At 35.5% G+C, this 20,546-nt stretch overlaps 1 protein-coding gene across 5 annotated transcripts in view; it reads left to right on the top strand.

The window, feature by feature from the left end:
- Positions 1–20,546, top strand: part of LOC107685823 (receptor-type tyrosine-protein phosphatase T-like) — a 116,591-nt gene that overhangs the window by 61,077 nt on the left and 34,968 nt on the right. For 3 of the 5 annotated variants that reach the window (XM_016482559.1, XM_016482556.1, XM_016482558.1), the window contains 4 exons: positions 2,467–2,496; positions 6,629–6,780; positions 9,658–9,735; positions 10,670–10,705. In XM_016482559.1, the coding sequence (XP_016338045.1) occupies positions 2,467–2,496; positions 6,629–6,780; positions 9,658–9,735; positions 10,670–10,705 (296 nt within the window). The remainder of the gene's footprint in view (positions 1–2,466; positions 2,497–6,628; positions 6,781–9,657; positions 9,736–10,669; positions 10,706–20,546) is intronic. The other 2 variants (XM_016482560.1, XM_016482557.1) reach the window with 1 other exon arrangement.

Here is a 20,546-nt window from a genome sequence, read left to right as displayed (position 1 = left end):
TTATAGGGCCGTATGTCTCAGAGTAATCAGTGCAATTTGGGAAAGAAATCAATTAAATCTGAATGTGGATGTGTGTAAATATTGAAAAATTTAATCCCCTTTGTAATCGTTAACATTTTCATAAGTAACTGATTACAGTTACATTTATTTCAATTACGTAACGCCGTTACATGTAACTAGTTACTCCCCAACACTGGTATATAGCAAAGTACCATGGTATTGCCATGTGATAGCATTACTTTAATGGTAGTACCAGTTTGTATGTGTATGTGTGAATAGTTTAATCTGACATCCTCAGAAATAAAAAGAATTAACAATTAGTGTATGTATATCAATTTCAAACATTTTTAGTTCCTCAAAAGAAATAGCATTTTTATCAGGCTCCTATGTTTAGGTTCAGTAATGTTACTTTAATGGCAATGTATAGGTCCTTTTTATGCCATTAAAGTGAAATAAATGAACATAAATATAGGAGCTTGGTAAAGATGCTAATTTTAGATGAAAATTTCAGACGGCACTTAGAGGCTTTTGCATCTGAACTCTTCGTATATAAATGTTAGATTTTATACACACACACACATGCATATATTTCATATACACACATATACATATATTTACTTGCATGAAATAATAATTTTTAGTTCCTCAGAAGAAATATAGAAATGTGTCTGTGTATATATATATATAAATATTATTTTGAGATCAATTTTGGGTTAGTCATAATTAGTTTTATATAAATGCAGTAGAAATCATTGGCATGTCCTGATTTATATTGGTGGGTGTGGATGTGTGAGTCTATCCATGTGTGCACACTTCTACATGCTTGTCAGCCGATTGTGCGTATGCTTTCAAGCCTGAATGGATGAATGATCAATTTTATGATCTAATAAACCACGCTGTCTCATTTACAGTCATTAGCTGAAATAAAGTTGTATGAAGTCTTTGGCACTTTGTTAAACAAACCAACCTTTTGTCAAGTTCTGAACCCTTTCTCTTACCTCGTCTTTCTCCCATGTAAAGTGGCAGTACAGGCATGTAACATCACTGTGGGTATCACACTTTCTCCTCACACCAGAAATGCGTCTCGTTTCAGGAATGATGATAAATCATGGGATTTATTTATTAATAAAAAGTTTATATTAATTTCCAACTTATTTAATTTATATTTATTTATTGATATTATTATTTATATTATTAATTTATATGATCATAAAGGTTTGACTAAAATGGCAAAATGTGAAAGTTTTTGTCAATTATTAGCATGAAAATCATGCTAATAACTAATACATTGTTACTTTAGTAGGTTCATTTCCATGTAAAGATTTACACAAAGTGGCAAGTTTGAAGTTCATTTGTAAATTGTAAAAAAACAAAGAACGCACCTTGTGGAAGATATGTTTCAGAAGAGCGATGAAAAGCAGTGAGCGCAGTCAGGAAGCAGACAGCCACAAAGTCACTAATTGACAACTTTGCTTGCATGTCATCACCGATATTACAGTTAATCGAATCGCCATTAACAGACACCATCTGGTCTTTATTATGGTATCAGGCTGCTATCGCTGTCCTAGCTTGCTGTATGTCACCTCCTCTCGTCTTTACCTGGAAGGAACCAGTCCACAGAGACGTCAGCGCTGAGACACTCTGATGACAAGGCCTCATTTTGGAGTAGCACATGCGTGATGTGTTCGCCAACTGCTTTTGGTTTCTCTTGTCCTCCTCCTTTCTCTTTCTGTCTCTGTTAAGCTCATAACAGAGAACAGAGCTACAACATGTCTGTGAAACACCCACCATTCCTGTCCATCTCTTTAGCTGTCCAAACACACACTCCCACCAGTACAGGTATATAGACTATTCCTTCTTTTTGTTCTCTTTCACACATTTTCTTTTTTTTTTCACTTGAAGGGGAGCCAGATGTGCAGTTTCATACATTTCATTTATTGTTTAATTATCTTTTTTTTTTTTTTACAGATTTACTATTACTATTACTGATGCAAAGGCCATTTGCTAACCTAAATTTACAGCCTCAGGCAACAGAAATCCATAGCTTAGCTATATGAAGCTGCATTGCATTTTCTTGTCTAAATAAAACGTTATGTGGTCAGCATGTAACAGTGGCAAGTTTTACTATTTTTATCATTAAACATCTCTTTATTTACAATACTGATCACTAATCAATGTGTTTGTCCTTTTTTGGTTCCTTTTTTTATTTTGTTTTATTTTATTTTATTGTATTTTTTTTATTTTAATTGTGGTATTTTCATATTTTTATATTTCCATATTTTAATGATTATATTTTAATTTGCATTTTTTTTTAATATTGTTTACATTTTATATTTTATTTCATTTTTATGTTCATATTTCCATATTTTTTATTTTATTATATTAAATGTTCAAATTTGTAAAATTTGTTGTTGTTGTTGTTTTTTGTTTATTTATTTATTTTTTGTTCTTATCTTGCTGCTCCAGAAGAAATGCATATTCCTACTCTTATTACCTGTAAGTAGCATTAAATACAGAACATAACCAACAATCCTTTTTTTTTTTCTTTTTTTTTATAAAGTTTATCGTTTCCTAATACCATTTTCTACTAAGTACTTTTAACAATTCCTGAGAAATATTATAAAACCTCCTTAGTTCATTAGAAGAAAAAAGTGAGAGAATGAATTAAATGAAAATCAAGTTAATGTTAAGTGACAATTAATCTTAGTACCAAATCTAACTTTGCCATGGCGAACAAAGCTTTTTGAAATGAAGACGAGTTCAATTTGAAATAAACTCTTGAGTCAGTATTATACTTCATCACACTTTGCTCCAATGTTTTAACATCGCAGTACTTCCATTTTCTAGCAAAACAGTCGATACTGACCCATAAACCATCTTGTGCGCTATACACCTACAAGTTTTTCCGATTGCTTTGAAACATTAGCAGGCCCAGTTATAAATTGCCCTCATGTGCACATAAATTGATGTTGCTCCACTGTTATCTTATTATTATCGACTATTGCTAGTTCAGCTCAAAATCCCTTTGGTCTGCGGACTCCCCCTCGACTTTTTATTACTTTTCCGTTACGCTTAAACTATTCACTATTACCTCTACGGTTATGTCTGCCTCAGCATTTTACTGCACAGGATTCTTTCATTTGCACTGTGTGCAACAGAGCCTAGCTGCAGGATGTTTACCTCACGCGTTAAAAGATTTAAAAGCTCAGGTTCACAGTCAGACTACTATGTGCATTCTCCCCGCTCTCTCCCCGCTCCTGAAATATAGATGAAAGTAGAAACACAACCAGGAGGAGCTCCTTCAAAAGGATATCATCTGAGAGGGCATAGACAGACAGCTACAGGCTAAAGCTAACCATGACGAGAGAGCGAGTCGTTCTCATATTCAGCAGGGTTATGTTATGGACATAACTGAGTGTGGTTTTCAGCATGCATGTTCAGATGTAGTAAAGTGATCAGTGTGCATCTTCACGTTTGTCCTTGCACTTACAAACTGAAAAAGCAAGATAGGAAAGAGATTTTGACTTCCAATAAATCATATAATGATAAAATAATGATTAAAAACTTCCAGTGTGTACTTCTGTGCAAATTAACATTCGCCAAGTGCCAAATGTGAGTAAAAATCAGCGTTGGCAAGTGTATGAAACAGTGTTACTCGCCAGTTGGCCAGTAAGTTTTTTTTTTATTAATTCTAACCACGCCTGAGAACATGATATGGTTTAGTGTGATTATCAAATCGCAAAGACTGTACTGTAATTATATAAATTTATAATCTAATGTGCCGCGTTGTGAACTTTTCACAGTGTTTTCAGGGTCGCAGAGCGGCTCGGTTCGCAGTACATGCTGCTCCACACAAACACAATCTCTGTAAGTGCTGTGAGTTTCAGTCGCTTATAACGTGCATTTTTGAAAATGCAACAGGACCCAAACATCTTCCCAAATTCATAATGAGTATCATTTATATATCTGTTGTCGTTTAAAGGGATGCATTTCAAAAAAGAAATTTCCCTGCAGTTTTCTGCCAGATTAAAAGCTCTGTGGTTTAACTGTTGAAAGCAAAGAAAAAAACATAAATACATAAATATTAAAAATAATAATAATAATAATAATAATAATAATAATAATGAATGCACACAGAGTTTCATGGCTGGACAAAAAAATATTTATGGTCACTACATTTTCTCAAGTCATCAGCCCTTGGCAGGTGTGGCAAAATGTTAGTTTTAAGCCCTGCTTGTACTTTTGCATACAAAAGTGCATGTGTTTGTGTAGGTAGTAAGACATTATGCTTGCATTAGCACATAATGTTTTAAAATCAATACCACAGTCCGCTTTAGCATATCATTTTCAGTGTGCTATGATTTTAGAATGGTATAGTAGTATAGCAATCATAATATATGGTAATGTTCATGTTTATCCCTGATTCATCACCATGTCTACTCCAGAAATTTGTGTGTGCATGCATTTACACATTTGGCAGATGCTTTTATCCAAAGTGACTTTAGTGCATTCAAACACGTCAATATAATTTTAACACCGTATTTCCTGGGAATCAAACCCATGACCTTGTCCTTGCTAACGCCACGCCCTACAAGTTAACCTTGTGCATGCAAGCAACTGAACAACAGTGGTTAATATAAAGGTTATTTTGAGATCTTCTGCATGCTTACTAATACTTCTTTGACTTGCACTTCCTGGCCAGCTGCCTTGTCTTTGCATGTTCTGATGTCACAAGTGCATATGTCTTTTTACTATTTCCTCCTTTCAAGTTTTAGCTCAACCAAGTGTGATATGCTTATTAATGAACATTTGGTGAATTTTATGCATGAATGAAGAGCAAAATCAAGCCAGATTTTACAGCTATCTCCTCACTGTTCCCCCCTCTCTCTTTCTCTTTTACAAAAAGCCATTAACAAAAGTTGGTGCTATAAATACTGTTTATGGTGATCTGACTATATTATAGCCTTCACTTTTAATGAAGTGCTGCGCTGGCATTTATAAAATAAGGATTATGTATAGTTTATGCTACTTACAATATGGCCAGAATTTGGCACTTGAAACGAGACCCATTACTGCAGCAATCAATGGCTTTTATTATTTGATGGCTGTTGTATTATAAAATTCTGTGACCTTCAGCATACACTGTGGGATGAGCTGATGGATTGTTGAATATGCTGTCTAGGTAGGGAGCGCACTAGGTTTTGGTGTAGAGTTTGTGCATTGCAGTGTCTACAATGAAATCTCAGCACTTTATAGCCATCACATTGATACTTGGCTGCTTAATTGGATATTCGTGACCCCTCTCTTATTGCTTCTTGGTGTTAAGACCTGCTTCTGAACACTTTTCATCCTCTTTTGATCCTCAGTCACCAAAAACCAATGTTACTGAATTTATTTTCCAACCTAGCTAAAATGGCCCCAATTGTAAAGGTTGGCCTGGTTTTTGAGGAAGCTGAATCTTTATTAGATTTTTTTAAAATTCCCAGCAGAGAAAATAACAAAACAAAGAGTTATTATCAGCTCGGCCCCGTAAGAGAAGCGAGCACATATTGAGGTCAAATGGTGTTCTGTGGGACCTGGAGAATCAGAGTCATTTTATTGGATGACTCCAATCCTTTGCTGACAGTAATATCTTCCTTGAAGTTCTGTGCACTAAAGTGTGGGGAGGCCTCAGCTTATGAACGGCCAGACAAATCAACAAATCAAGACCAGCAGAAGCGAAGTCTGCTGCCTTTATAAAGACTGCCGGAGATTTATTCTTTATTTTTTTTGAGAGGTGGGATGAGATCAGGAAATGTTGTAAACCACATTTGAACAACACAGCTCAATGTGTCAAAGTAAGAACTGCTAGGTCACTTATTCAACATGTCACAGCTTTAATCAGGATAAAATACTTTCATAGTGCAATACAATCTGTAGTTAATGAAACATTTCAGCTGTCATCCATATGTGCATTGCCCATTGCAACAGTTCTGTACTGGCCCTTTAAGAGAAAGCATTACGATATATGAATATATCATTCATGTATTTATTTGCATTATCTACAAGTGAATGTATTTTTCCTGATCAATAGACTTGTAGTGTTCAATTGGCTTTGTTCTGCATGGCAAGGTTTTGAGTTTCTCTCTCTTGATTTGAGAAGGTTTGTTCTCTCTCTTTCTCACTTGCTGGCATATATCACTGCAGAATATATATTTTAGATTATATTACAGAAATCTTACAGTCAATGCCATTGGAATAGACAAATGCCTCACTTCTTGTCCTCAATGTGCCCAGTGTCTGTCCGTGTGTGTTTGTCTTGTATATATTTTATATGTCAGTTTACAGCAGTGTTGTGGCAGTGCTTTGGTTTAGTGCTGTATATTGTCACTATTATACTCTTATACTGTTATTTTTATGCTATACATAAATGTCTAAACTAAAACCGGCAAGTCTAGCAGTAACGAAGCTTATAACTGATTTTAATAACTTTCGTTTGTCCAGAACAAAAAAGTGATTACTTTCACACATATAAACGTGTTTAGACAACAGTTAAACAGGTTGCACTAATCAAAAGCATTGCACCGACACTGAAGTGTCTTTTTTTGATCATCTGTATAAACCTGTCCTGTTGTGGATGGATTTGAAGGAAACTAGCTAAAAAACAGAAGGAGACAGCCAGCAGCAGCACCCAGAGAGAGATGGGGCCCGTAGGCACAGCGGATAAAAGCACAGGAAAAGTCAGCACGTTACACAAGGATGATCCGTTCTCCACCAGCAACCAGGACCTCAACGGATTCTGTGAGTTCAGCAAATATTGTGCTGTGACATTATTGTGCTGCCCTGTTTTTCTGTATAATCTCTGTTTATTTCGAATGTATCTGTGCTCTGATAACAGTATGGGTTAGAGAAGGGTGTTGGCATTAACCAATGAACAAATTAAAAAAGACATGAACGAGTGAAAGAATGAATCAAGACACAAATGAAAGAATGAATCAATGCATGAATTTACAAACGAGCAAATTAAAGAAAAAAGGAATTCACACATAAACAAATATAACACATTAAGAATGCATGAATGTGTGAATGAACTGAAGTAATGAAGAAATGAATGAATGAAGTAATGAATGAACAAAAGTTCAAATGAATTAATAAATGAACACTTTTTTTAAAGAATAAGCAAATGCATGAATACATGAGTGAAATATCGAACATGTAAATAAATGATTAAATGAAAAATTGAATGAATGAACAAATGGATAGATTAACAAATTAATGATTGATTTAACAGATACTTAAGTGTAATTTTCAACATACTTATTCAAGGTTGGGAATCAATTAGCAATGCACTGAAACTATTGAGCTGGAATACAAAACAGCGATGTTTGGCATACGTGCACAAACTTCACTGAACATTATTTGTATCATGCCTCCCGTCCAATAATCTCAGTAAGGTTTGTTTATTTCTGAAGGTCTCAGCTTTCAAATTCTGTCAATTTAATCATGAAATTCAAATAATAAAGGTGTGTTGATACTCTTTAATGTGGCGTGACAGATCGCTGTATGCGCATTAGTTCAAGTGGCACATGAACCGATCATCTACTACTAATCATAGCTCAAAATAAACATGAATGGGCATCAGAAGATTTGTTGAAAGATACGGTAATAGTTTCGTGTTCAATCAGACATTTTTCACAGGTTCTCTTTAGAGAACTTCTTGCTCTTTTCCACCAGTCTCAAAAGTCAAAGTCCACAGGTCATATAATCGCCACATTCCCCAAATACCAAGGTCTTCTGGAGTGGCCGCAGTGTGTGCGAGCCAATCTCAGGACTCATTATTGCAATCACACAAACCTCCTGCACGTCCCACCATCACGCTGATGAGCTCAGCAAGCCCTAAAAGGGGTCAAAAGTGGTCAACAATCTGTCATTTTAACTCAACTGACCATTCTCCTTGATTGTCTTTACTAAGCGTCCATCAGGAAACCAAATGACGGGATGCCAACGTCTCACACCTGATCTGAACGTCGCCCGCCGCAGAGAGCTATTTTGTAACTAAACAGCATGGACCGAAGCGTTCTACATATCAAGAGACTTTGCTATTGACGTGCTGCTTTAAGAGGTGCTGGAGAAGAATAGCAAGTGGCATTTGGACTAGGCGGTTTTTTCTTTCTCTTGCTTTCATTCTCAGTTTTAAGTGGGCTCTGGCATGCTGTGAAAGGGCTGTAATTAGGACGGGTCTTTCTGAGTTGCTTTCTGCACAAAATGTCACTGTGGCCTTTGTGTACAGAATAATTTGAATGGAGCTGGAAGAGGAGGGGGCAATGGAGTGTAAGAGCAAGATGCATAGAGAGAGAGAGAATGTCATTATGCATAATGATCACATTTATTTCCTTTAAAATCAACACTGATTGGCAATGTGTTCTGCATGTTTGGTGTTTCTCAGTTCTTTTGAATGTCATTGGTCAGTGGAAGTGCAAATGCAGTTCATTTGTATGTTTATTTTGGATCATTACAGACACAGAGTAATTGGAGGCTGTTGTTGTATCTGTTGTTTATCTAATGATCTGAGATTCACTATTACTGAACTAGTACAGCCTCTTTATTATAGACATGAATCTCAGCTGGGGTATTGGAACAGAAAATCTTTGAATTGTAGTATGTGTTGAACTTTGTGAATGACAGGCCTTCCAATTTCTAAAGCCTTTTCTGTGGGCACCAAATTCTTGCGGGCCTTTATATCTCATATATTGTAATTGTCATTTTTCTCATTTTATATCCAGACCTTCCTCTCACTGGCTCCACAGTTACAATCACACATTATTATTATTATTTATTTATTTATTTTCTATCTGAGCTTTTTGAAGACGATGCAGCAGAAGATGGGTGAAATAGTGATCATAGCGATCCCAGCATTCACACTCAGCGTTTTAGCTGTATTACCATTTAAATGAACACAGAGACACCTGCCTCTAACCTTCCACGCTTCCACGCTCTCGATCTCACCCCGCTGGCCCATGAGCTTTTGCTGCCAAAGCACTTTCTGTAGAGATCCTTATGTGAGTAAATGCATATGCGCCGACACATGTGAGACACAGGGATTTGTGTAAAGGGAGATCTGGAGTGATAGGTGATTAAAATGGAAAGTAAAAAGGATATGGGCTTCAGCTGAGAAGAGTAAAAGAAGGTTACTGGAGTGAGTGAAGCTCTAGGAGTGGGTTTTGGTGACTCTCATTTTTTGTCGTAGGAGTCTACACTGTAAAAAAAAATGTTTTTTGAAGGTGTAAATTAAACAAAGATTACTGGAATATGTTTTACTATTTAAGTTTTTTTTTTTTTTTTTCATTTTTAAATCAATGTGTTACTTGCTTTTTTTCACTCTACATTTTTTATTCCAGACATTTAGAAATTCACTGTATATACTGAGCTAAGATATGCATGTGGATATGTTCAAAATAGTCCATGACATTTAAAGGTCTTGTTGACTACAGCAAGATGCAGTTGATTAGTGCGATATCTGTCTCCTTTACGGAAAGTGACCTAAAAACCTTTTATTCTGTTGCCACTGTGATTCTGTCACAATATGACACAGCTATTAATCTGGAAATGATTTGGTGTTTTATAGACATGTGTGGTGTGTGTATGTACTGTAAGTGCTCTCCTCTCTGTCTTTTCCAGCCTCCTCTTCTCCATGCTCCTTCTCCATCCAGGGTAAAGCCCTCCAGAGTAAAACCCTCCTCAACTCCTACTACTCAGGTGTGTGGCTTCCTATGTTGAATTGGTCCATGTGGTATAGTAGTAAAATTCCTGGACTGGTAACCAAAAGATTTGAACCGTACAATGTATCAGCAGGCCAATCACAGAACTTGAACCTCACAAAGTTCTATACATTCCTTACCACTTGCATGTTAATTTATTAAATGTTTAGGCTAATTTGATGATGCTTTGAGTTTCCAGTAAGAATGCAGAACTCTCATTTCTTAAAAATAAATAAATAAATAAAATAGCAGTGCTCTCAGCTATTGATAATCTCAGCTCTCAGCTTTTAATACATTTTTAAAGCAAGGCACTTTAAAACCAGGTTTCTATGGGATTACTAGTATATTAGATGTTGCTTTAGATAAAGGTATCTGCTAAATGACTGCATTAAAGAATGAAAGGAATAGTTCACCAAAAAAACAAAAAAAGGAAAATTATGATATCAAGCTTCAAAAAGTACACAAAAACAGGATAAAAAAATAGAATAAACAAAACTCAAAAACCGAATCAGTCTGCAAACGAATCATTCAGACTGGTTTTGTGAAATGGATCAACCGATTCACTGAAAAGATCTGACTCAAAAGAATGATTGATTCATGATCTGGACATTGTATCGACTCATAAAGATTTGGAATATAATGCAGTCATATGAGCTATACATTTTTATAGTGTTTTGCATTCTTTTTAAAGCTTTAATAGAACCATTTTAACCTATCCTTATACCTTCTGTATATAAAGTTATATTATTTAATTTATTTAATTGTAGCTTTATTTCAATAAATGAAAACTATTTTTAATATTTTTTGTTTACAATAACAACAGCTTTTTTTAACCCTTAAAAATATCAGAACAATACTCTACAACAATAGTTGTGTGGCATTTATGTCTAAGCAAAAAATGAGTTTCAGTTTTATGATGTTTTTAATTGCAGTTTCTAAGGAGCCAGTCCCTGCCACGGCATCCATAGGTAAGACACTTTTCCTCCTCTGCTGATTATAAATCACACTGTTCAGTTCTACACACATGGATTATGTTAAACCGTTTCTTCTGTGTCTTTTAATGTGAATGTATAATGAAGCTGATGAAATGAATATCCAGAGGTGAATCGCTATTAAGCGTGTAGTTTCATTCAAGCCTGCGTGTGTATGAGTCATAAAGTATGGGTTTAGATGATGAAAGATCATAACATTGACCTTTGAAGTCAAAAGTGGGTGCCCGAGACTTTGGTCCCCATCCGATCAAACTAACTGCAGCTTGTAATTTTGCGGCAGCTGAATGTGGTTTCAGTGAGGAGTCGGCGGCGTCCTCCTCACACTGATGCCTCCGTCCCACGCTGAGCCAGATTACAGGAATGAAAGCCCTCTGTCAGTTCAAACAAAGTCTATGTTTATATCCCAGTGTGTGGAAAGTGATTTGAATCAGATCGTTCGTCGGAATGCTAATTTTCAGATTTGGCAGATCAGTGTGTGACACACACACACACACTCCTGCACACCCTCATGTCTTTTCAAAGGCAGATTGACCATTTCACATCCAATGGTAATAGCTCATAATAAAGACTTTCATTCTGTCTTTACCTTGTTTGTTCATTCTTTCTTCTTTCTCTCCATCCATTTTTTCATTTCATTCTTCCCTCTGTTCTTTCTTTTTGTCTTTGTTTGTTTTTTTATTAATTTGTTCATTTGTCCTTCCTTCCAGTCATTCTTTCTTTTAAATGATTGTTCATCCTCCTGTCTTTTGTTATTTGTTTGTTAGTTCTTTCATTCATTTGTTCAGTTGTTTATTGATTTGTTTTACTTCCTTTCTTTCATTTGGTCTTTCGTTTGTTAGTTCAGTTGTTCTTCCCTCCTCTAAGTTCATTCATTCCTTTAATTTCTTTTTCACTTGTTTTTCTTTCTTTCTTTCTTTCTTTCTTTCTTTCTTCGCTTTCTTGTGTTTCCATTTATCATTATTTCTCATTATTATTTATAATTTCCAATTATTCATCTTCACTGAAAACTTTAAGAAATACTTGCAAAAGATCAAACAGTAATTGGATTTCATCAGTGTCCCAAATTTACAGCAACAACCCGCCGTTAATACAGAAATAACTATTGATTGCAGATGATTTGTACATTCATGTTGCTGTCACTGGCTAGCGTGTTTTGGATGAAAACTTTATCCTAGATAGCTAGAGTGATCTACAGTACTTCAGCTCCACTGCTGACACATTCAAGTTTTTCCTGGTCACGCAAAGCTTCATCCTTTACGCGTTCTTCAGGAGATATTGAAAGCGTTCTTTACAGTCGGCTTTTGAAAAGGGATTTCTGATAGATATCTTGGTGGGCTCAGGGCTTATTCAGTCCAAAAGCTCATTTCAAAGGTTCACTCTAAAAGGTTCAGATGCAGGGGTCTCTAAACACGCACCTCTGATCCAGACAGCTTCTAGGAGTTTGAAAACTCTCGCTTTAAGCTACACTCAGCAGCGAAGACCACGACTCCCCCCATACACATACACACTCAGCGCCAATAAACCACTGAGAGCAAACGTATTTACAGAGGTTATGAAGGTGGAGACGGCTTGCTTAGTGCGAGGAGATGGAGAAAAGAGAAAATGAGCACACAGGCGGTGTATTAAAGGAAGAGAGAGAGAGCAAAATGGGAAAAAAAACGTCAAGCACTAGGGGAGTTGAATTAGGCGTTTATCAACTGAAGCAAGAAAATTTGGACTGTGAGATATTTGTAAACTGGATGTCAAACATGCCGCAGTCATACTTTCACATTCATGCCAACCTGACCCAGGGAAGCCAAGGGATGAACAGAAAAATACTAGTAGAAAATCTGAGATTAAGGGAGTGCAGTAGAAGGTGATGGAGGATAAGAGATGAACTGCAGTGAGAGGGAGTTAATGGAGGATTGGGATGGAAGAAGAAAGGAATGGATCAGAAGAAAAGAATACAAGTTAGGGTGCTTTCACACTTGGTTCCATTGCCTGATCCGAACCGGAGTTCGATTGCTCCCCCTCCTCCTGCCCCCTGAACTGTTTTTATGGTTCCGAACCATGGTACGTTTGCGTCATCAGAGTGGCAGCTGTTTACCCCGTTACTAATGACTATGCAGAAGACAATGAATGGATGTTTGCTCACTTAATTTTTGTACTTGGTATTTTGAAAATTCTTATTAATTTCCAAAGCGCCAACATAGAATGGCACATGCATCTATTTGTCACGAATTTAGGGTTCAAAAAACACAGGAGTCACTTTTTTGCGAGCAGAAATGTGATTTAAATTCTCTCTGCTGCAGTGTGTCAGTCACACTTAACAGGAAAGCGAGTGAGTAAATGCATAAATACACTGTTTGAGCAATTCATACGTCATTAATAATAGCGGCTCACTTCCGTGATTTAGTACGATTGCGTTCACATCAGAAGCGAACCGTACCGGACTTCGCATGAACCGTACCCCAGACCACCCTTTTGAGCCAGACTCGGGTACGCTTTGCTGGTGTGCACCCGAGTTCAGAAAGCAGCATTCACATTATCCAAACGAACCTAACGCTGACGTCAAATGAACCTGGGTGCACACCAAAAGTGCTAGTGTGAAAGCCCACTCCGAGTGGGACTCTGGGATGTCAGAATAGAACTACAGTAGATGTGCTAAAGCAAATAATTAAGCACTTGAGAGCCAAAGTAGTGTTGAAATTGTTGGTAAATGTAGGTTTTAGGCTTTGATTTTCTATAAATATTATATATTGTCTATAGTGTACCATTCAAAACTTTGGAGTAGGTAGTTTTTTTTTTAAAAGATGTATCTTTTGCTCCACAAGGTTGTATTTATTTGATCTAAAATACAGTAAAATTTTGTGAAAAATTATTACAATTTAAAATAACTGTTTTCTATTTAATTATATTTTTAAATGTAATTTATTCTTGTATTGCAAAGCTGAATTTTCAGTATCACGTGATCCTTCAGAAATCATTCTAATATGCTGATTTGCTGCTCAAGAAACATTCCTGATTATCAATGTTGAAAACAGTTGTGTTGCTTTTTTTTTTTTTTTGGATTATGTAAAGAATGGAAAGTTCCAAAGAACAGCATTTATTTGAAATCAATTTTTTTTGTAAGATTATAAAAGTCCTGAACCACAAATCAAAATATACAAATTAGAATGCTGTAATTGTTGCTGAATTTTTTCAAATTTTGATGTCAACATGAAATGAACATTGAAATCAAAATTGACTTTCTCTTAGTTTTATTGTGCACAATTCACCAGTGCATGTCGTTCCACATAAAATGTTTTTATTAAAGCATAATGCTTTTCTTATAACTTTCGCTGGTGATTTTATTGGGTAAACTCATATCTTGGCCTGCTTTTTCAATGTGTCATGGCAGTAAGACGGATTTCAAATACCATTTCATGTCAACTTTAATGTTAAATTGCTTTAAAAGTAAAAAAGTTTATTAGAAAAAAGAATGGATAATACACCTAAGATTTAAATTATCTATAAAACAAAGGTTGAATGGATTCTAGAGTCTCACAAGCACTGTAATAAGGACTGATTGTGTAAAGAAGAATTGAAAAGGTGAAATCGAGTGGAGGGTAAAGATAGTGAGATGGAGAGAAGATAGCAAGAAATAAAGGCACCTGTACAGATAAAAGAATGAGGCATTAAATGAGGAAGAAGACCTTTTCATTCTGTTTTATAGACCCCGTCTCTCGCTCCGAGTGAGGGCGGTCATATTTCTGTTCTGGAGATGCTCCCTGCCGAAACGATGTCGCTGAGATTACGGGGTCGAGAAAGACTGGCGGCCCCTAATCATTTATAAACCTGCCTATTATGTGGGGCTTCCAGTTCATTTACAGGCTATCAATCATGTTGCGGGATGAAAGCCTTGGTAATCGCATACAGGAACTGTGAGGGAGGACTCGTGCCGACTGTTTCTTAAAATAATTTCTCCTGTAATCCACGCAGAGATGATCATCAGTGCATCTGATGAGTAGTCCAAGTTTTGCACCTGGGAGAGAGAACATTGTGTTAGAAAGAGAGGATAATGGTAGAGAAAATAGGGTACATGCAGTGTTTTAGAGCAAGATAAAGAGTGAAAGATTTAGATGTTGTAGAGGAGTGTAGATATCTGTAGGATTGATGGAAATGAAAAAACAGAATGGAGGAACAGAGATAGGAACGGAGAGAGAGAGAGAGAGAGAAAGAGAGAGAAGGGTTCTGTGTCATGGAGAAACGATAGTTTTAGAGGCTGGGAATGGATAACCCACTAAGGGACGTCTGTGATTCTGCTGGTTAGCTGAAAGACGCCTGGCGACTCCAGCTTAACTCTGATAATGGCATTCAGTGTAATGATATTACTCAAAGGTTGCTCTTTCATAGTTTAGGAGCCTTACAGGAGTGAAAAATAGACACAAATGAGATTGTTGATATATAGTAATAGTATAGTAATAGTAATAGTACAGTAAGTGTCACATTGCTGTAGGCTGCTGTGGGTGTTGCTGTGTGGTTGCTGGTTACTGTTTAAGTAATCTATGATTTGGCTCTGTAATATATGATATTTTTTCCCATTTTTATGTCCTACAGGCAAAAATCATGAGCCTAATCATTAAAAAAATACATTTAATACACAGTTTAATTAAAGAAAAAAGTCATACATACATAAGTTTATATACATCAGTTTGAAAATACAGTAAAAAAAAAGAGTGAAATATTACTACAATTTAAAACTATTTTAATATATTTTCAAATGCATTTTATTCCTGTGATGCAAAGCTGAATTATCAGCTGCCATTACTCCAACATTTCTTGTTATCAGTGTTGAAAACATTTGCTGTTTCATTTTAATTTAATTACATTTTTTGTGGAAACCATGATAGAAAGTTTAAAAGAATAGCATTTATTTGAAATAGAAATCTTTTGTAACATTATAAATGCTTCACTATCGTTTTTGATCACTTGAACGCATCCTTGCTGAATAAAAGTATTGAAACATTTGAATTGTAGTGTATATATTTAAACAGTTTCAAATTTGTAGCTAAGGACAAAAAGCTTGACATAGTGAAGCATCTTATTTCATGTTTTATATATTGCAACAATGCCAGTGCTACCACTTATAATACTTTGCTAATAATTATAATAACTTTAATTTCTTTTACCTTGACAGCACTTTCTACATACAGTATACACATATTTTTTCAGAGGTTTTTATATCACGTTTATTTTCCTCCATATACCTACAGCCATATGAGACCCATTCACATATGACATTTGAAAGTAATTTACAATGTCATTATTTAGTCACCTGTGCTTTGTTGTGACTTGTCAGGTAATTATTGTTAATGGCATGCACCATAGTAGTTTATCATAATGTAACTGTGCATGCCGATAATTGAGCTTTAATGTGATTTTAGCTCTATAATCATCTGAATGCATATAATGCAATGGCCACAAAGAGTTCATGCTCAAATGAAAGAAGCCATTATGGGACAGAACACGAGCGAAAATTACTTCTGTAAGGAGAATAGTTACTTGGCATAGCTTATGTCTTTCTTTCTCTCTTTCACTCAATATATGACATGAAACTATAGAATGCTAATATAGTCCAATACATGCACTATAATATGGAGTTGCGCTGTAGCAGGACACGCTGTGTATCTTTACATCTCTCAAAATGATGATTCTTGTTTAATATTTTAACTGGGGAAATTAAGTCAGTTCTCCTCAAGTTCTTCCGAGCAGAAGAACCGTCAAGTTTCAAAGTGTCACTTTTTTTTTCTTCTTTGCGTTTATTTTAAACAGTAATAATGTTGCTTTATCATATCAAACCTATTTTTTGCACCTATGAGGAATGCAGAGAGAACATTGTGTTAGAAGATATGATTAGAATGTGCAGATGTGCAATATATTAGAAAAATATTTAGACGTGGTAGAGATTTTTGTTTTACAATATATTTTTGCCCTGTATGAATCACATCTAGCTAACTATTATCAGACAAATTATGCAAAGTAAAGGAAAATTATGCTTCCATATTCTTTCATGCATTTGCATATGAATATAAATATAAATATGCAGATTTAAAGCATAAACTTCAGAGGGTTTTTTTTTTCATCACATTTCCACAATTAAAGATGTGTCTTTTATTACTGTAAAACATTATTACTGAATAAACATACTTCAGAAAATTTAAAAATGTAATTATTTTACTATTTTGTACAGAAAATACACACTTCACCTTTAAGGAAGGGCATATCAAAATCTTGTTCAGTATTCATGTTGTTTTGCCATATGGGTTTTCAGTCATGTTTTTATTTTCCCCATCATCCTAAGGTGTTTGTAAGACTAAAGGTATCCCATAGGACCTCGCAGTAAAATCTACTACAAAACCTAAATGATTATCCATAATCTACATATATAACTTGTCTCCCATATGAGGTCACCTAAAATGTGCAGTTGACCTTTCGTTTCTAGAGCAGGAGTTCTTCGATATTTCTCAGGTTTGGATGTGGCAGACGCGTCGTTTTAACAACATAATACACCCACTGGGCCACCACTTTGGGATTCGCTCCATGCTGCTGAGACAAAAACACATGAATAATTAATTAATAAAAAACTGATACATAGAGGGAAGGAGAAAGGCAGAAGGAGGGGCAGTAAATTGAGAGACCTTAGAATCTCTAGTGTATACTTCTCTATCGCAAACTCTGTTTTTCTCTTTTAGTGTTTGTATGTTGGCGTCTAAGTCATAAACATATTTTTCCACCATACATTTGCCTTGCCCAATATGAATATCATGACCTGTAATATTCAAATATCTTGACTTTGTGCACAATAGTTTGTTTTAGAACTAAATTTGTAATGTTTTTGGGAATATGATTTATTTTTTTTATTTTATGAATGTATGTATGTATTTATTTATTTATGCAGTCTATGTCTAACTGTCAAGCTTAAAATGTTATGCTTTTCGTTGGCTCTTGGCTTGAATTGTTGGCTTGAAGTGTAAATATTGGTAAAAAAAAAGAAAAGAAAAGAAAAAAAATAAATTGATCTCTACAAATAAGTAACTTAAATGAATAGTTCGCCCAAAAATGAAAATTCTTCTCATTTACTCATGACTTTCAAAACTTGTATGACTTTCTTATGTGGAACGTAAAAGAAGTTATTTTGAAGAATGCTGGTAACCAAACAGTTTAGGTTCCCATTGACCTCCACTGTACTTTGTACAATGGAAGTCAATGGGAACCGTAACTGTTTGCTGCCTTATAAGTAGCTGTCTATAGGCAACAAGGTTTTGATACCTAAACAAATATCAAAGCTCACCGTTCAGTCAGATCCAAATGATGTTTTGTGTGCTGGTCGTGAACCTGTTCAGATTCATTGAGCAGTCTCAGCATCTCTCTGCTAGTTACTTTTTGTGTCCTTTAAAAAGATCCTCCTGAGGCTACGATTCTGGCATAATTGTTTTCTTCATAATACATTGTCGCCGCTAATACTTTCAACTTTTTCCTTCTGGCACTAAAAATACTGGGGTGCTAACACATCATGCAAAATTACTTGTATTTTGCCATGTTGAAAGCGTAGATGTTTGGTGTGGATTTAAATTTGTTTGTGTATAATGAATTTTCAAGGCAATTAAGATGCAAATAGCTACATTAATAATTTGTCAAGTAATTTTCCATCACTCTATGCATCTGAATGATGCTTTAGCCGGTTAAAGCAGGCCATATTAAAAATTCTCTGTCATTTGCTTCCCCCATTCCTCTATTTAATAAGCTCATTAACATCAATAAACTACTTCCCAGTCTTATTCTAATAAAAGAGTTTGCAAGGACGGACTGTCTGCTTCTCAGTATATTGTTATGCATAACTGAAGTCTGCACTGAGCTGTGATTGAATGACACTCCAATATCTCACAGTAGTCGAGGTCTTAGCCTCGAGCTTTCAGGGGTTTGGTCTTGATTGAGAGGTATTAGTGCACAGTAAACAAAGCTGTGCTTTTTTGAGAGCAACATGATCCTAGACTGCAAATATTTGTGTTTTCTTTGTCATTTTTTGAATGGTTCTACAGATTATGTAGGATCTGTGTGATGCAATTGGCTAGTTCCCATAAATGCAAAATGAGGTGTATTTTAGTCCTCGTCTGTTTGCTTTGATCTTATCTTTATGCTAGCGTACTCCAAAAAAATATATATGAATTTAAGTACACACATTTAAAATATATACAGCTGTAGATAGGGATGTATAGATATTTGTATCCAATCTCTTGAATATATTTGTGTATGTATGCATGTATGTGTGTGTGTGTGTGTGTATGTATGTATATATATATATATATATATACAGGATGCGATTTGCCGGGTGGACGGGGGGGATTTCCCCCCCTCTGGTCTATGCATCCCTGCCTCTGCTGAATTATTTTTATCCCCGGTGGGGATAAAAAACATTCCGCGAACCCGCTCCCGATATAAATCAAATGATTCGCGATATGCCCTTTGAAGTCCCGATCTGAATCAAATGATTTGTCATACGCAATCCAATTGGAGTGTTTCGAAACAGTGAATCATTTTGCGACGCAATGGTTTAACTGATTCGGAGTTTCAAAAAGCTCCGTTGATGCTGTGTTCTTTGCTCACTTTCTCTATATAATCTATTTATTGTTTGAATAACTGTGGAAATGAAATCATTACAATTAATAGGCTTAACTTACAATGTATGTATACAATGTATGTATGTATATATATATATATATATATATATTAGGGCTGTCAATAGATTACAATTTTTAATCTGATTAATCACACCCTTTTTCTGTGATTAATCGCGATCAATCGCACACTTCATGAAATTAAGCATAGACCATTTATCTTGTTTCAAATGGTTATTTTGTCATCATTTGCTATATTCAGCAAAGTAAACCAAAAGATTGAAGGGTGATTCTCAAAAATCTGTATTTTCTTAATACAGTAATAAATAATAATACTTAATACTTTCTATAAGATAAGTGTAGATGTCTTTCCAAAAAAGGACTCCAAAAGGACACCAAAAGGACAACAAATAACCAAATGATATAAAGAAGCCCATATAAGCACATAAGAAAGAAGAAAAAAAAAGCAACAAAAAAACAATTTTGATTTGCATAGTATGTGTACAGTGCAACAGCAAATAGCTTTTTTACATTTTAGAGAAGTCGAATTGCGATACCGAACAGGACCACATGGTGATGCCAAAAAAAAAACCTAAACCAGCCACCTGCTGACTGCATATATCTACTACAGTACACGGATCCATTCAGAATAACTAAACACAGCAACATAAACATGTCAAATCAAAACAATCAACATATCGTGAATATGTGTGGAAACAACGTGAATGTACGGAAATGTCTGTGCCTGTGCATAAATACAATGTTGCGTCAAGAGCACTCATACACGCATTATTATACGACTCCTGTTCGCCACCGCAATCGTCTTTACCTTGATTGCAGTTTTCATCCATCAAAACTTTACTAGCGAGGAACCATAGTTTGCGTCTCATCTGGCCATACAGCAGTGGGATGTGTTGACAATCCGTTCAGTCTGTACTTCACACAGCGCGTGTGACGTGTGAGGGCTTGCGATCTTCAGAGACAATCACAGAATATGACAGAGCTCGTTTTTAAAAGCGAAACACACTGGAATTAATAATTCACTGAAAACGCAACGCGAGTCTCTGTTCTCTCTGCAATCTCTGATGTAATCAGCCTGGTTTCCTTTATTTTAGCGCTGTTTTGGACGGATTGTTTGAATGCATTTGCTTACTGGATCATTGGACTGAAAACTTTACCAG

Source organism: Sinocyclocheilus anshuiensis, unplaced genomic scaffold (genome assembly GCF_001515605.1).
Source record: "Sinocyclocheilus anshuiensis isolate Anshui unplaced genomic scaffold, SAMN03320099.WGS_v1.1 scaffold822, whole genome shotgun sequence".
Lineage (NCBI taxonomy): Eukaryota > Metazoa > Chordata > Actinopteri > Cypriniformes > Cyprinidae > Sinocyclocheilus > Sinocyclocheilus anshuiensis.
The sequence above is the reverse complement of the archived record's forward strand: the minus strand, read 5'-3'. Positions and strand labels throughout refer to the sequence as shown.